The 16958-nt window shown below is 49.1% G+C and overlaps 4 protein-coding genes across 4 annotated transcripts; 2 read left to right on the forward strand and 2 right to left on the reverse strand.

Moving 5' to 3' along the window:
- Nucleotides 1-308: 308 nt before the first annotated feature.
- BDR25DRAFT_340314 (uncharacterized protein) lies at nt 309-3467 on the reverse strand. The gene is made up of 3 exons (XM_033693493.1): nt 3085-3467; nt 1474-3018; nt 309-1425 (listed from the first exon to the last, which is right to left on the reverse strand). The coding sequence occupies exons 1-3, from the start codon at nt 3335-3337 to the stop codon at nt 647-649; spliced, it is 2577 nt and encodes an 858-aa protein (XP_033551338.1). The 5' UTR covers nt 3338-3467; the 3' UTR covers nt 309-646.
- Nucleotides 3468-4050: 583 nt separating this feature from the next.
- BDR25DRAFT_301214 (uncharacterized protein) lies at nt 4051-5227 on the forward strand. The gene is made up of 3 exons (XM_033689529.1): nt 4051-4146; nt 4207-4323; nt 4378-5227. Exons 1-3 carry the CDS (start codon nt 4064-4066, stop codon nt 5057-5059), a joined length of 882 nt encoding a protein of 293 aa, XP_033551339.1. The 5' UTR covers nt 4051-4063; the 3' UTR covers nt 5060-5227.
- Nucleotides 5228-5663: 436 nt separating this feature from the next.
- BDR25DRAFT_322749 (S-adenosyl-L-methionine-dependent methyltransferase) lies at nt 5664-7395 on the forward strand (the record flags this gene model as incomplete). Its single annotated transcript, XM_033692054.1, has 4 exons — nt 5664-5762; nt 5854-6340; nt 6409-7160; nt 7213-7395. 4 exons carry the CDS (start codon nt 5664-5666, stop codon nt 7393-7395), a joined length of 1521 nt encoding a protein of 506 aa, XP_033551340.1.
- Nucleotides 7396-8002: 607 nt separating this feature from the next.
- Nucleotides 8003-9564, reverse strand: BDR25DRAFT_279804 (phosphomannomutase-like protein). Its single transcript, XM_033687777.1, has 3 exons — nt 9143-9564; nt 8784-9031; nt 8003-8671 (listed from the first exon to the last, which is right to left on the reverse strand). Exons 1-3 carry the CDS (start codon nt 9242-9244, stop codon nt 8215-8217), a joined length of 807 nt encoding a protein of 268 aa, XP_033551341.1. The 5' UTR covers nt 9245-9564; the 3' UTR covers nt 8003-8214.
- Nucleotides 9565-16958: the final 7394 nt, after the last annotated feature.

Consider the following 16958-nt stretch of genomic DNA (forward strand, 5'->3'; position numbering starts at 1 on the left):
GCAAGTGTTCGGCACAAGTGTTGCCCAGCAGGTTGGGTCCGGCATGATGCTTGATTGGCTGCATATGCTCTTTTCATCATCTTTGCCACATTGGTGCAGGATCCCAGAACCTTGAAAGGCTATTTGGTTGTGTAACGAGTTCTGGTTAGTTTGCATGTGGTATGAATTTACAGGTCGTTCACTTCATTGCACTTCGGTTCTGCGATTTGTGATTGGGCTTGAATTTGGCAACGCTGTGGAGCATTTGTATGATGCACCACAATCCCGAGATGTGTGACGTGGATGGCTGTGAACGGGACCTCGACGCTGCAATAGTACATTTGCTATAGGGAACCTCGGCAGCGAGACCGTGAATCCTTAACTCTGCCAAGTTGCTTGATGCGCTTGAGCCGTGAAGAAATCCGTCACCAACTTCCCTTTGGGAAAACCTCCCTTTTAAACAGAACCAAACCGCGAAACTGGAGACCATCCATTGCATTGAACCCGTTTGTGTCCATGTCATAACCACCAAATCGCCAAACTTTGCGAAGAGAACAACGGAATCCGGAAAGCCCATATGTACTGTACAAAAATAACCCCAACACCTGCCACAGAACGCTTCCCTTTTCTCCAAGCCATACTGTCCAAACCCAATGCGGTATCGAAACTATATCCCCATCTCATAAAACTTAGAATCCCGATTTGAGTTGCCCTTTCTTGCAGCGTGCATGCCACTTGATGCAAAACTCGGTGGTGATACCAGCTTCTCGTCAAACTCATCCCTCGCCTCTTCATATTCAGTACCAGTCGAGACGGCACTCAGCCCACTGGCAGTTCGCTGAGGAGTACGGCCTCTTCCATCGAAGCTGGCGGGGCTGCTAGAGACCGAAGAGACACTGGAATAACGACGCTGGTCAGGAATGTGTGTAAGCCCTGCGGTATAGCTTAGACGTGGACTCGCGGGCACTGAGTTCCGATGTGAATGAGCAGAAGAAGCTCGAAGAGCTGCGCCGCCGATGAAACCTGGCTTGTTAGTGTCCGCGGTCGCATTCGAATGCCTGGAGCGGCGTTTGAACTTATTCAAGAAGGACTTGATGCCCTTTGCATTGGCCTTCGTTGGCGACATGAGAGAAGTGGGACAGGTTGGAGAGGTTGGAGAAGTCGGGTTGGAAGCGCCGGGCTCTTGAGCCCGAGGAACTTGCTGAGTAGGTAAAGGCGGGTCCCGGTACAACTCATCGTGGTGGTTTTCGGCAGGAGCATCATCAGTGGGAGATGCCAAGCCAGTGGGTATGACTGCACCTGTTTTCGGTGGTTCCTTCAACTTGCGCCTCTCTTCTTTCTGAATCCTCTTCTCTTCTGCTCTCTTCTCCTTCTGCGCACCTTGTTCTTTCCGCGCTACAGCCTTCTCTTCTGCAGTACGAGATTTGGCGGTCTTCTTGGCCTCGTCTGCAGATATTAGTTTAGCAGATGACGTCGGGAGAAGAAATGACCTACCCTTTGCACGCTTCTCCTCTGCTCTCAGCTCTGCAGCCCGTTCCTTATCGATCTGTGCTTTGCGCTTCTTCTCCTCCTGGTCAAGACGTGCCTCTTCTTCCTCCGCTTTGCGCTTCTCGGTCTTCTCGTTGATCTCGTCGAGCGTTGGTTGTATTCTCGCGAGGGCTACGGCATCGATATCTGCTTGGTCCATGAATATGCCATGCCCGATATGAACTTTACCATGGTGCTCCATACGAGCCTCACTGTCCGCAACAGCCTTTGCTCGGGCTTTGGCGTCCCATTCTTCGATCATAGCAAGTGACATTTTCCCAGTTTCGTCGTAGATCTTCTTGTCTAGGCCTTGCATCTGGGCATGCACTTTACGTTCTGCGGCGGCGAGAAGGTTCTTGCGATCCTGCCCTCGCTTTTTCGCATCAACTTCCGCCAAGGTCTTATTGAGCTGAGACATCTGGGAGCGGATTCGCCCGGATTGTAGTTCGCCATCATCTGAATTAGTGGTTTCGGGGTTGCTGTGTGCGCGTCTGCGGCCACGACGAATGGATAGCTTTGAGCGAATCGGTTTGTTGTAGCCATAGTAGCTTCGGAATGCAGCGTTCTCATCGGTGCCGATCTTAGCCAATCGTTCGCTGGCGAGTTTTTGTGCAGCTTCTTGAATGTTGATATAGCGCATCGCCTGTTGTTTAATGTCTGCTTCACTAGTAGCGGGCTGTTGACTATGTGCGGCGGTGGCTCCCGTCTTCGCATGTGATTGTGAAGAACGCCCGGCTGTGGTGTCGATGTGTTGCTGCTGAACGTCGTATATTTGTTTCGCCATGGAGATAGCCGAAGCTCTCAGCGCATCCTGGTGCTTCTTCTCTTCCACTTCCAGAGCGATGGGAGGGTGCTCTGTGTACATGTCCCGCGAGATTCTCTTTGAATGCTGTATCCTTGCCGCTTCCATTGCGGTAGATCCAAGCCGGTTCGAGTCTGAGGAGAGTGGAGGGGATAAAGGAGACTTTCGGGCTCTCATTGAGGGTGTATGGGCTATCGTGGCGGCATTGAGGGCGTTCCTCGCGGAGTTCTCGGAGTCAGGGAACAGTGGGGGTGTAGTAGGTGTCGAGTGAGCTCGCCTTCGCCCCGAAGACGAAACAGCACCTGTCGCTGCAACCAAGGCCTTCTTCCTGCTGTCCTCAATACGTCCAGATTTGGGCTCAGGGCTGAGACCTTGCTTCTTCCACGCAAGGGTAGCTGCAGAGTTTCCATCCGCACTTGCTTCTGGCATCCAGATACTTAACTTCACACCATCTCTATGCGCTACCATGGCTGCCTTTGAGCCCGCAGCGTTTGCCTCCGGTTGCCAGAGTGGTGCCATCTTGAAGTCGTGCGCTAGGAGCGCAGCTTTTCCTGCGGCAGCCGACTGCTCGGGTTTCCACCACTCGGGACTCTGTTTGTTCGCGTGCGCGAGGTTCGCTGCGGTGCCTGCTGACTGCTGGGCATCGATTCCGACGACTGAAAAGCCAGGAAGCTCGTGAGCTCTCGCGTACTTTAGACTGGTGGCGGCGCCTGTATTGCATTGGATTAGTAAAAAGACATTCAGGCGATACAGAAGCGCAAGACAGTGAGACTCACTCGCCGAAGAAAGCTTTCCGTCGGGTCCCAGGGGATCAATGTCGCGCACACTCGCTCCTTTAGGGGAATTGGTGCCGTATAATGCGGCAGCAGATGCCTGGTCTTGAAGGGAGTTGTTCTTTGTCTTGTGAGCCGAGGGATCTGGACAGCGCATACCCGAGGGCGACAAGGAAGCATTCGCAGGCATAGTGTTCTTATCCTTTAAGGGTCTGCTGTTGCCATCGTTCCGTGCAGTCTGAGTTTGCGTCGACATGATGCTCAAGGGTCCACGGAGCCCGGCCGACGGTCTTGAGCTTTGTCTTTTGTAGGGGAAATCAAAGAAAGAGCAGTTTTCGGGTTTGGTGATTTACCGTAGCAGAGATGACTGAAAGCCACAGCCCAAGGAGAAGACATGGCTAATAATGATGCAGAGGTGTAATGACTAGGGCGTTCATGGCCCCATGATGTCACCGTGCGGTGGGACAAGGGATCGCCTGGGTTCGCGCCAATCCCAAGAGCGTCCTTGCTCATCTGGGGCTGGTGATCCCCAACCGGAGATCGCGCGATATTTCAACTTCTGCTCTTCTTGTTTTGGGACTAGATCCTTCACCCTCTTGACTCTCTCTAGTCTCAGCTAGAGTTTGAGTATATGGAAACCTTTCTGTAGGTGTACCATAGTAGTGTATGAACATCCCGAAGACCGTCATTACATCTATCCCCATGTCAAAACCTAGCTAGACGTAAATAGGAAGGTCCGTTACCTATTGTAACAAGAATGAAGTATTCCTATTTTCCTACACTTCTTATATCTTGCTTGTAATTACTTAGTTACGGCCTTTTATTATATTCCGGCTAGTTTTGTCTTCCTCAAGAATTCATCGCCAAGGAACCGATTCTCCGAGTTTGATTAGCGCGAAATTGCTGACCGATACCACCTTGGCCGCGTGTCGGTTTCTATCTCACAGCACCATTGTCTTCTGTATTAATTGCTTGTACAACAATGGCAGATTCGGACCTAGCAATGAAGAGCATCCCCAATTTCAGGGACGTTGGCTCGTTCATCAACGAAACCACCGGCGAACGGCAAGTTTCATCCTAGAAGTATTTATCTCTTCATTTTGAAAGGTACTAATACCAAAACAGCTTGTTAAAGACTGGTTTGTTGTTTCGGGGTGCTCGCCCGGACGAGGCTTCACCCCAGGATAAGCAGAGGCTTGTCAATGATTATGCCATAAAAACCATAATCGACCTCCGCACAGAGTAAGCCAAATGCTTCAAACTGGGAAACACATATCGTATTCCTGATGCAAGCAGCACTGAGCACGCTGAGCAAGCGCAGAAACGCGCTGCTAGAGAGAACGCTTCCGCTTCCCCCTCCAAAAGCGAGATGAAGGTCTTGGGAATTGAATACCTTGAGATCAACTTCAACGGCCAGGCGTTTAAACGCATGCTTATTCGCCAATTGCCCTGGTCGCGCTTCGTTCGACTAGCTAGCCTTCACATGTTTGGTTACCGCTTGGAGGCCATAAAAGTTATCGCACCGATCATGGAAGCTCAAGGTCTCGTCGGCCTCGCGCTCAATTCCCTTGACGTCTGCACTGCCGAAGTCAAGCAAGTCTTCGACGTCTTATCTGACTCCCAGCAATACCCGCTCATGGTCCATTGCACTCAAGGCAAAGACCGCACCGGCCTTATCATCATTCTAGTTCTGCTCCTACTACGAGATATCAGCATCCGCGCAATCACAATAGACTACCTACTCTCTGAGCGCGAGCTCGAGCCAGAGAAGGGCGAACGTATCAAGGAGATTGCTAGCATTGGACTCTCAGCACACTTCACCACCTGCCCGCCAAACCTAGTCGCTGAAGTCGATGAACATCTCTCGAAGAACTACGGCAGCGTGGAGGGATACCTCGACCATGCCGGCGTATTGAAAGAGCAGCGGGATCGAATTATGAACATCCTTGTGTCAAGGCAAAAACCACGGTTTTTCTAGATATTCACAACATTTGCATTGGGCGATGACATAAAAAGGAATATGGAGCTTAGTATAGATTTTTGAAGCTAATGCCACGGGTAGAGTACTGAATTTCACCACCGAGTCTCAGTGGATGAGAGCATTCAGAGGGAATACCTGTAGAGCTCTGCACGAATTCCAGCAAGCTGAGCGAGGGAGTGCGATCCACTTCCACAATTTCATCGCTTCTGAGATTCAAAATTATTTCACAGCAGGCAGGAATATTGAAAAGGAATATGGCATTGAGCAGTGGTTCTGCAGACTGAGGAGAGGAGACGTGGGAGAAACGAGAGCGCAAAGGGAAAGCATGAAGGAGCTGCTCTTGCGGAGCTTTGGGGGATATCTAGCTAGATTTCAATTATCCCATTTGCCTGTCCCGCCTTGAGGCATTTGCTCTTGTCAAATATCTGTTCAAACATGCACTGTCTTTGAAGCCCCACTTGACTGGCGGTGGGTGACCTTGCGGGAAGCTTGGGTCGCTTACGTGTCTGAGGTCGCCACACCGTCCCTGCTTGGCAACTTCCACTCTCCACTTCTCTCCACCGCTCCCTCTAACTTTCAAAATTCAACAATAACCTCCACGATGAGCAAGTCCAACGGAGAGGACAAATTTGAGTGGATAGAGACGCCGCCGGCGCCTTCTCCAACGACCCCTTCCAACTGCGGAGTGCCAACAACATCTGTATGTCAATTTATCACATGAGACAAAAAAGCCCCGCCAACCATTGAGCTTTACCCTGAGAAGTTACAGAGCTGATTTTGGCGTGAAACAGTCTCCAGCTATTGCCAATGCCCCACTCCCAGCTGACGGCAATGGATCCGATCATTTCAACAACAAAACCCTATTCGCCCTCTTGACCCTCGTCCCAGGTTATATCACCTGGAAGGTCAGTGGAGGCTTCAAGACGTGGGTATTCTTTGCCTTGATTGTCGATCTTCCAATCCTCGCCGCTTTCTGGGTCCTTACCTCTGAGTTCGCCCCCCGGAAAAATGAAAAGGTCAGGCTGCCGGGTAAGCCCATAGAGTCGTACTTGACTTTCCACAAAGATGAAGATAAGGACAAATACTACGGCCACAAAACGATCCCAATGGAAACATTTCATGAGAAGTACTTTGACGGTGACGTTGATTTCAACGGCGATTGTCTTGAGGTCATGGAGATGAGACACGACTGGGCAAACTTCCGTTTCACCTTTGGTTTGATCAAATATTTCCTGACTGGCATGCTCCCCGAGGTTATCATGCATACTAAGTCTCAAGGTTAGCCCCCAGGTTTCTTACTCTGAGTTTTCAGTTGCCTCTTGAATACAAGCTAATATACTGCTTAGACGAGGAGCAAGTGCGTGATCACTATGACCGCGGTGACGACTTCTACGGCTGGTTTCTCGGCCCCCGAATGATCTATACATCTGGTATAATATCTGACATCAACCGAGAGGAGAGCCTCGAACAATTGCAAGACAATAAGCTCGCTATTGTCTGCGAAAAGATCGGTCTCGAGAATGGGGAGAAAATGCTCGACATCGGTTGTGGATGGGGAACGCTCGCTAAGTTCGCTTCTGTCAATTACGGTGCCCACGTTACTGGTGTGACACTTGGCCGCAATCAAACCGCTTGGGGCAACAATGGCCTAAGGAATGCCGAAATTCCGGAATCCCAATCTCGGATCTTATGCATGGACTATCGTGATATTCCAGTCCCAGATGGTGGCTATCAGAAGATCACTTGCCTCGAGATGGCCGAGCACGTCGGCGTCCGCCATTTCGGTACATTCTGTAAGCAAGTCTATAATATGCTTGACGATGACGGAGTTTTCTTTCTTCAAATTGCTGGTCTAAGGAAGGTGTGGCAGTTTGAGGACCTCACCTGGGGTCTTTTCATGAACAAATATGTCTTCCCAGGGGCTGATGCTTCCACTCCGCTCGACTTCTTCGTCGGTAGGCTCGAGTCTGCAGGCTTTGAGATCAAGGGCATCGACACCATCGGCGTTCACTACTCGGCTACGCTCTGGCGATGGTACAGGAACTGGTTGGCGAACAAAGACAAGATTGTTGCGAAGTATGGAGACCGGTGGTTCCGCGTGAGCATCCCCTTCTCTCAAAAATACTTGGCACATGTTAACAACGCTCTAGATCTGGGAGTTCTTCCTCGCCTACTCAACCATCGCGTCCAGACAGGGCACTGCCACCTGCTATCAGATCTGCCTGGTTAAGAATCTCAATTCAACGCACCGTATCGAGGGCATTCCTACACAACATGGCCTCGCTGCTGCGCTTGAAAAGAGTCAAGCCAGGCTTGCTCGATTGCAGAAGTAGTGTCTTTCTCTGTCCCGAGACCTGTCTGTTCGCGCGCTAACCACCAGGGAATAGGGCGAAGGCGAAGGCTGTGCGTAAGCTCACCAAGAAGGTCCGCATTTCCGAAGACGAACCACCAGTCGAACCTGCGGACAGCATCAGGGGTCACACTCAGTCAGAGTCGGTATCTGGCTTTCATACGTTCCTGTTTTGGTCCCCAGAGAGCGAGTGTGATCCGCTACAGGACATGCCGCACTCGGAGAGATAAACTTCGTGCTACGTGGCAAATAGGGACCAGATGTGGCTGACACTTTCTTCGTCTGATGGGGGAAATTTTTTTGTAGTTTGATTGTGGCTATCTTCGAGTAATGGTGTAGGCTTTTTCTGGATGGCGATCGTAGCTTCATTCGTCTAATGGTGGGTTTTCCGTAGCGTCGGAGTGACTATGGTCAGCTGAAGGAAGATCTGCATGAACATTAGCATTAGCGGTGATCTTTCCTCTCCCTCACAGACTTTTCTTTAGGTCCTGCATTGCATGGACGGCGGGACGATTTGGTAGACGAGGTTCTTAAGGTAGCTTTCAATCCATGGAAGCTGTAATACACATCATATTACCTTCAGAGAGCGTGAATAAAAAGACAAAGTCTTTATTGCATTAGGAGATATAGTCTATCTCGCTCGATGGTCTTTTGGGGAGTCATGATTATCAAATGCCTTTTATCACGCCAGATCCTCAGCCATTGTCGTGCCTCGTGCTCTCATGGCATTTCTAGGAGACACACCATACCTAGGTCCTCAGTTCTTCCCCCGAATGCCGCTATTGTTCCGCACAATATGCCTTCAGAAGAACAACTCCTTTATCTGCGCCATCGTATCCTCCGGACCCTCAACCTTGTGTCCAATTGTCCTCGGATCCGAATAAATCTCCCAATCATTACCGCCCTCGAATGCCTTGTCCCCAAAGAAGTGAATCGTGGTATACTCCACCCCATCCGGCCTATCCTTTTCCGCCTCCACGTGTTTCAGGCAGAACCTCTTGTCCCAGCCAGTGGGAAAGACATCGAAGGAGATTTGTCCGCCGATCGAGTAGGTGAGTCCGAAGTCGGGGAAGGCAGCTTTGATGGCTTCAACCATGGTAGGGCGGATATTGTGTTCGATGTCGTAGGCATTGTAGGCGTTGCGTTCGGCGGTGCTAGCGTTACGACCGATGGGGGATACATTAATCATGCCGTTGCGGAATTCGATGAAGGTGCCTCGTTTTATGGGAATGTCGAGGTCGGCAATGTAGTGGAGGATCCTGGAGTCTGTTAGCATGCCATGCTCTCCTTTTTCAATCTTCCTTCATAAAAGCTTTCACGCCCGAGCCCAGAGCCTAGGAAATTACTCCGAGGATGGAAGGGCGGCTATACCATTTCACAAGAGCCTTATACTTCTCCTCACCAATCCACTCGATGAAACTCGAGCTGGAAAGCTTCTCGCCCATCCGATATGCCGACAATCCATTCTCCGGGAAGCAGAAGTCGAATAGCGTTGTCACGTTCACTTCTTTCGTCCCAAGTTGTTCTTGCTGTTTAACAAGATCGGACCCACCGACGTAGCCGATGGCGACTTTTTGCCTGAGCTCTGAGAGAAGCTGGAGCATTTCAGGGGAGACGGCCTAGGAGGGTTGCTGTTAGCTGAAGAGCGTCGAGGGAATACTTGAGGTTAAGCGCAAAGTGTTTTGAAGGTCTAGTTTCCCTTCTATGAACTCACAGGGAAGGCTACGTACCAGACGAGCAGGTGTGAGTGTGTCATCGACGTCGAAAAGTACGATTGTGTTCTTAATGGGGCGCTGGTTTAGCGGAGGGACGATGGCTCCTGCGGCGGCCATTTTGTTGGTGTCTTCAGGAGACGTTTTCAAATGCGACGTGTGAATGAATGATATGAAGCCCCCGATTGACTTGGAACAAAGCCGCGGAAGTGTTCTGGGGAGCAGAAAGGGAGGAATGATGGCGCTGTTGTGGAAGGGAAATAATTTAGAGGGTCCACAAGGGCTTCCCTCACCGCAGTTTGGAGCGTGGGGTAGGGGCTAGCCAAATTGGTCAACTCTGACCTTAAATTGGTCACAGAAGTTGAAGCATGAGTGTCAATGTGAATAGCTGGCTTCACGGGGAGAGGGAGATTGTTTTCTTCATTTCTTCTAGAGAGAGGGGAGTGCATATGCCTTATTGATGAATTGTCGTTCTGACCAAGATGCATGGATAATGCTGAGAAATTGGGCTAGACTGATCCGGTATCGCTTCCGCAGCTTTCCTTCACGTCATGTCTTCAGGTCTGAATCTATAATTCTGCCATACTCAATCTGCAGGCAATCTGGCCTCGCTCTCCTATCAAACGAGTATTCATATTACGTCCTGGATTCGTCCAAGCCATGTGTCCCTTCCAGCAACAGTCGATCCAGCAACTTGCTGAATTAGACAGATGGCATTCGATCGCTCTATCCCCGAGACTATATGACGGTCGTATCACAGTCAATTCTATCGTCGTAGCCTTCTAGGCAGGTCTGGTGCTCGTCTAGAAATCAAGTTTTTACCTTCTGACCCTAATATATATGTTTCTAGAGTGCAATTCAACTGTTCGTCTGTTCGATCCACATCTCTCTTCATAAGCAAATAAGTGCTGAAGTGCCTATATGCTTTGCCCAAGGATAGGTTATTGAGCGTTGCTTATTGCATGCGGTAATCGCACGGCCGACTAAAGTGGAGGGTTTGGATAATTCTTAAGGAGATGGGCTCCAACCATGGCCGGCAGTCGCAAGGTCGCCATTATTTCACTCCTTGTCCCTCCACCACCACCACCTCCTCCTCCTCCTCCTCCTCCGCACGGCCTGCCAAACTGGTCTTTTGATGAATATTATCTTGATTCCACCGTCGAATCAATACTTCAAACTCAATAGCGCCGTATAGCAAGCGTATATCTACCTCGACTCAATTTTTACACTTTCAATATATCAACCGGTATGTATTTCTCAACTGTTCTCCACTTGCCTCTTATGTTTGAGGGCCTCTTCAGCTTGCAGTTAATTCCATCCCCAAACTACTTGCTTGGCAAATTGCTTACAACGTGTTGACAATCGGGGTTTGGCCTTCAGGTGTCTAGCCCTCCATAACCGGCTAATGGCATTCATTCATGTTTCCCCGATCTTCGCATGTGTGAGAACAAAACACTGAAAATAAAGCTGATCCAAAAACCTCAGCTACGATCAAGCGTCTTCCTCGTGGATCTTATTGGTGTCCAGCAGCTTCCTGACTCCTCCAAGGCTCTCAAGCAGTCTAGTTTCTCGAAGCGCTCTTCTTACAAAGACCTCCTTGACCTATCCAAGACCAACATGGTGTTTTCCAGCTTTCGATTGTCTACTGTCCAAGGCTGCTTTGTTCACGTTATCTTTGTACAGATCGAGTCATCCGCAGGATTTTCGAGCGAGTATCCAGTGCACGTTCGGACCCTTGGAGAGAGACAAATCCAACTCGGATCTGAAAACATCGATTTTGTGATTCTCCCCGAAGTCAAGTAGAAGATGTCAAGCCATGGGATGTCTCATATCGCTGTGATTTGGAAGCATATCGGCGCATTCCTGGAGGCCTTCAAAGCCGCACAGGGTAGGTATTCCAATTAATTACAGTATCTGCTAGCTCCTAATATTAATTGTTTGATCCAAGATACTCGGCCATTCCACCGTGCGTTCTCGACCTCTGGTGGAATGGTTTCTCTGCTGATGGTGGTCCACTCTACACATATAACGACCCTGCAAACGAGGAAATCCTCAAGTAGATTTACAGTGGTTCAGCCCTGCAGAGATTATTAGCCTTCAGGCTGGTGAATAGGTGAACACCTGACTCTGTCCATACAAGGACAAAGAATACAAGGAGCTTTTTGAGAGGGACAATCGCGTCGCAGGATACTATCACACGGAGGATAAACTCCTTACGAAACACTTCGGAGTCACCGTGATCGACGCTGGCAAGACAGCTCGGTTGCAGAAGGTCAGTCCCGAGCAAGTTGACGCCCGTTGGTCTGTTCGTTGAGTTCACTGGAGTTGTGGAAGCTGCAGAAGCTGTTGGCAAACTTCAGATTACGAATCCGAACCAAGTCTTTGAATTTGTTCCAGGCCCTTGTGCTGGACAGGCACTCAAGCTCAAAGGCCCTAGAAGCATGACAGTTCCAGGCTGCAGTCGTTGAGATTCGCCGCCAGGCTTGCGTGTCTGAGCCAGGCTCCCTGATTCCCAGTGGAATACCCGTATTTGTTTACGGATTGAGTTCACCAGCATTCAAGCTGGTGCCACCAGGTCAGGTTGGATGAGGGGCAAGACAATCTTCTACGATTGCTCTTATGAGCGCCTTTATGACGTACGTTAGATTGGCAAGGACCCTCTTATTAAAAGACCCCGTCGGCCATCTCACTAGCATCTGATCATGACCCTAGTAGTGGGAATAGAAACGAGTCTAATACGGGCATGAGCGAGAGTCAATGGTGTGTCGATGGTCGAGTTGGATACAAGAATAAGATCTCATATGCCAGGTTGGATGATGAAAAGCATGCAGCATCAGGGAAGCCCCCTGGCCAGGACATGACTCCATCTAAGCAAACATGTCGCTTCACGCATACCCAAGGAGAACAAGATTGTAAGCACTGTGGACATAACAACTCCTCCTATCGTCAAAACTGCGGTATGTGCAAATCTCAGCGCTGTATGGATGTTTCCTCTAAGGTTGCGAAGAAATCTGTTTCGACCTACCATACAGCTTATAAGGTTTTTCGCAACCCCCAAAGCCTCCTTCCACGGGCGAGCGAAACACCAATTCGTATGTCCTGTTTGGGAGCATTTCCAGTTCAAGCGCCAGTCTCATCACGCAAAGACAAGCTTAAAGCGAAGCACACCTGAGAGGAGCGCGTCCTTTGGTATAAAAGGCGACTAGTACGACCACCTCACTCGCCCTTCCCTCCCAACGCTGATTGCTTCAGGCTTGGCGTGATCGAGGTGCTGAAGGAAACGGCTTTTGAGTGGCCCGTGGGATTTCTGGATATCTGGATGGAAATTATATTGTTCTTGGAAAGTGTTCGCTGGCGTGATAGCTGTACAAAAGCGGGGGATAGTAGTACATCGATACGTCTGTAAGTGGTTTATTGTGTGGTGCTGTGATTGGTACACGACATGCTGCTCCACATTTCGTCATCTTTGCAGGATACTGGCTGAAGATTACAATGTTTTGGAGTCTGCTTGCCCGCAAAACCATAGGTTATCACTCGCAAATGAACGGTAAAATAGCATGAGAGCCCGTTGTACCCTTACCTGACATGGCCCATGGCATTAAGAGCAGGCATGCATGCCATCGCATATAGATATATATATATATACCTTCTAGCGCCCTCAAACCCGCTTGGTAACAGGTGCAGCCTAAGATCTATAGCGTAAGAATGTTTGACTTCGGGATATTTTGTGAGCAGAGTCAAGGAAAAGGAACACAGGGGAAGATAAGCTGGGTGAATAATTGCTCTCCGAGATGAACTGATAGGCAGCAACCACCCCAGGTCGACCTCACTATATCAGACAAGCTCTTACACGAAGACTCAATTGCAGCTGCACCTCTAGCTCAAGCACTCCCCCCATCCCCTCAATGACACCACCAAACCGGCTGCAATATATTTGCTGTCATCGCAAGCGTCATTAATGCAACCAAAGTCACCACTCAAGCAAAAGCGACTAATGGAGAGTCCTCACTTAGATGCCTCGACGTCAACAGCTATTCAATTACCTGGACTTTTTATTCCCTTTTGTCACAGCTTTCTGTCCATTAACCCTGTTGAGGAATAAGTGGGCGGAGACTTACGACCTGGACAAAGAACATAAATCAGTTGTGTATAATTTTGGGTGTTCGTTGACCCTTATATAGTAACAAATGATTGCCTCCGCAGCCACAATTTCCCCAGTTTCCTGCTCGTTAAATTTACACGCCTAGGGACCCCAAACCCTTAGAAATAAAATCCGTTGAAATCAACCTTCTTTATATTATGTCCTCACTTAACGCTGCTAACAGTCTTTCCTGCTTCCGTTTTTAAGACTATGATTGTACAAGTAGCGAACCTTCACAACAATCCCGATGAATTTAAAGATAAAAGGGCCATTTGTGAAGGCTCCTGCGATAAGGCGAGTAAACCCTGTGAAGTGACGAATACTCAATTCTATTTTCGTCATTGAGAGCTTGCTTCCGTCGAGACAAGGATCATGTTGGAAATGAGTCGACGTAATTTACTGCTTACTCTCAATTAGACTTAATGCAGTCCGCTGCCATGGCTCTTTCCTTGCCAAACTGGGCACGTCTCCAACTACTCATTCGCAAATTCCTGTTTCGTTGGCCACTGCCTTGCTATCTAGATGGACTAGCACCTTTTGCGGTGTCTGATGAGTGCAAGTTCTAATACCAATGCCTTCACTTGTTTGGGTTGTGCGGCTAATATATGAGCAACATGACATACGTGGGAGCCATACTATGATGTGAGCTACGGAGGCCATCTCGCGAGAGGTATGTCGTTGAGGAGAAATCCATACGCTCACACTAACCCCAGCCCAACGCACATCCCTCCCGCACATATCCAGCCCAGCTTGCTCGGATTACAATGACTATCACGTATGCCAACCAGATGCGTCGGCCTAATGATCAGAGCAATCGAGTCGGTCCAAGGTTGCCGGAAACCAGCTGGTTCGGGTCTAGCTCGTCCAGAAAGCTATACGAGCCTCGATCATCATCATTGATCATTATTGCTGACCACGGCATCTTCCTTTTTCTCGTTAGTCAATATCATCTGTTAATTATGTCCTATACGCAGCACTCTTCCGACAGCGGTCGAGCCTCTAGAAGCGCTACACCTGTCACTGCCCCAACCATGTACTCGTCAGTCGTCACTTGCACCTCTAGGAAGCAGCCCATGTATCAGACTGCTAAATAAACCATGCAAGCGTCGACCACAAGTTTTGGTCATCTTCGTTGGTCGTCTTCTTTGGTCTCCGCCGTGGACCATGGTACCTATCTCTTCACTCCTACTTTGAAGTCAATCCTTGATGAAGGCTTGAAGTATAAGGAGCAAGAAAGCGGAAGTTTCCTGCCTCGAGGCTACTCCATTTAATTCACCTTATTGCTCAAGGAGTTCGAATTAGCGGAAATTGGTGGATCTTGGAAATCATGTCACCGACAGACGCAATGGATGTGGGGAAGATAGTGTCCCTCCTGAGCTCTAATAGGGACCTCATAAGCGGACCGGTTACCGATATTCCATTTCCGTCGTTCTTTGTAATGTTTCGCAATACATTAAGTGCTATGACGCCAAACTTTCACGGACCCGGGCTGTCCTTTCTCAAGTTATAATAAACTAAGACATGTCCAGCGAGGATTGGGGGTATCGTCGCAGCGATTTCAGAGTGACGTCTAGCAATGAACCTCGCCTCCAACTACTCTCATATCACAATATTTCAGCGGCTCCAGGGCGACTTCCGATCGCTCCAGCACTCAAAGTAGCAATCGGGTGGCCAATCGTAATTGATGTCATTGCGGAAACAACAGCTCCCAATATCATATAGACCCTCGGTAATTGAATGGCGGATATATAGGATCCAGGGAATAGAAGAATTCATGATGTTCTCCAACTCAACTATACATTCAGTAAACTTTGATTATTCCGGATGGATATTGAATATGTTAATGCCCTAGAATCTAAATTAGTTCTCTCTGCCACTGGAAGGCATGACACAGAAAAGATCAGCATCTGACGTACTATATATATGAGAGATGCTGAGACCAATGTTCGGCTTTGGCAGGCTTAGAACAGCCCCAAGCAGTATGTCGCCAGACTACCATCAAGAATAAAAGAGGAGTGTAGTTGGAAGTCGAACCTAGGATCTTCTGTTGAGATAACATTTCATCGATGTTAATCATTGTGCTGGCGTCGTAGAGATAAAGCGGTATCTCTCGGTATGACAACCGGAATGGAATTAAGACATTTTCGAAATCTTACGACTAGACCATGCACTCGAGACAGTCAAGGAGGATCAAAAAGTTGATCAGGTGATATTATTGCTATTTGAGTGCAAGGGCTTTCGCAGTTAGCTTCGAGTGACGCTGACGTGGAAAGCCCATTCCACGCAAGACATTGCGGCGAAATCGTCGGCGGTTTTAAGGTTGTCAGGGGCTGGCAAGGAGAAAATTTGCAACTATCACGGAATGTCGGCAAGGAGAAATGAATTCATCCCGGCTGAAATCTCTTGCTAAAATCTAGGGAATTGTGAACAAGACTTAGGATTCTGTCCTCTCACCCTGATCATGTTCTACATTAGGTAACAATGTGGGGTAAGTTCCCGCATCGAATCTAAGGTTGCAAGTCGGCATTTTCTCCAAGGGGAGTATCGCGAACGACGTCCGAACGGCCCACCTCTGAAACTGCTCAGTTTGAGAAGTAGTTGCAGAAGGTCTCATTGATAAAGCTGTCATTGGTCGGACAGTGGCGTCAGGATCATCCAATGCAAAGAACGTTCGCGCTAGTTGATAGCGTAACAACAAATATCGAATGGGTTTGGGACAAAAATCGAATCGGAGGGCTCCCTGAATCGAACAAGGGGACTTCCGAGTAAATATGCGTTAGGTTCGCTTTACATTCACTCTCTTAGTATGAGTACAATGAAAGGAACAAAGGAAATCTGGAAAGACTGAGAAACGTACGATATCTTAACCACTAGACTAAACCCTCTGAAGAACTTTTTGGAAATGGAGGGGTATATATACACCTGGCCTATATACCTTTCTCTGCTCACGCGATGCATTGTCTAATTAACTCATGTTCGGTACGATTCTGGAAGCAAAAACGACAAGCCGGAAAGAGCACGGAAGTGTTCCGAGGGCTAACGAGAACACTTCTAATCGGGTTCAGGTGTGGCTTCAGAAGCCCAAAACTCAACACCATAGCCACAAGCCACACCGGAAGGACTCTCTCGAACGAGGACGATGACAAAATTGCCGCAACAAAGTACGCATCCAGGTATGCAGTCCCCTCGCGCGTCCGTAATAGTGCACTTCTATGAGGCTGAAGATATTTTTGAAATTGACAGTTCAGCTCAAGCCGCTGAGTCAGGGGTATAAGGCTGCGGCTCATACTCGGTGTAACGTCCCGAAGACGGGCAAGATGCTGAAAACCCCAAACTGGTTCGTGGATGCAGAAGAACTCGTCGGGTAGATGCAGCATGTCGTATCCGAAGCCGAGTACACGGGTGAGCTAAAGGCTGAGAAATGCAGAAGCGAATCATGGAGGGATGGCGGTGTCAGTGCGCGGTGACGGCATGGCTTGGATGCCAGTTTTGAAATTTTGTGATTTTGTGATGCAATTGATTCTGGCTGAGAGCCGGGATAGAAGGGTGCTGAGGACTGAGCAGAGGAGAGCTGCGGATGTAGAGAATTCACGTAAACGCGACAAACGAGGATGTCGCGGGAGATCGATGAAGGACCCACTCCTCGTGCTTGACAAGATGCGGACCAGGGGACGATTGGCCTGGTCGCCGGGG

This window comes from Lindgomyces ingoldianus, assembly GCF_010093535.1.
Source record: "Lindgomyces ingoldianus strain ATCC 200398 unplaced genomic scaffold BDR25scaffold_6, whole genome shotgun sequence".
In the NCBI taxonomy this organism is placed as follows: domain Eukaryota; kingdom Fungi; phylum Ascomycota; class Dothideomycetes; order Pleosporales; family Lindgomycetaceae; genus Lindgomyces; species Lindgomyces ingoldianus.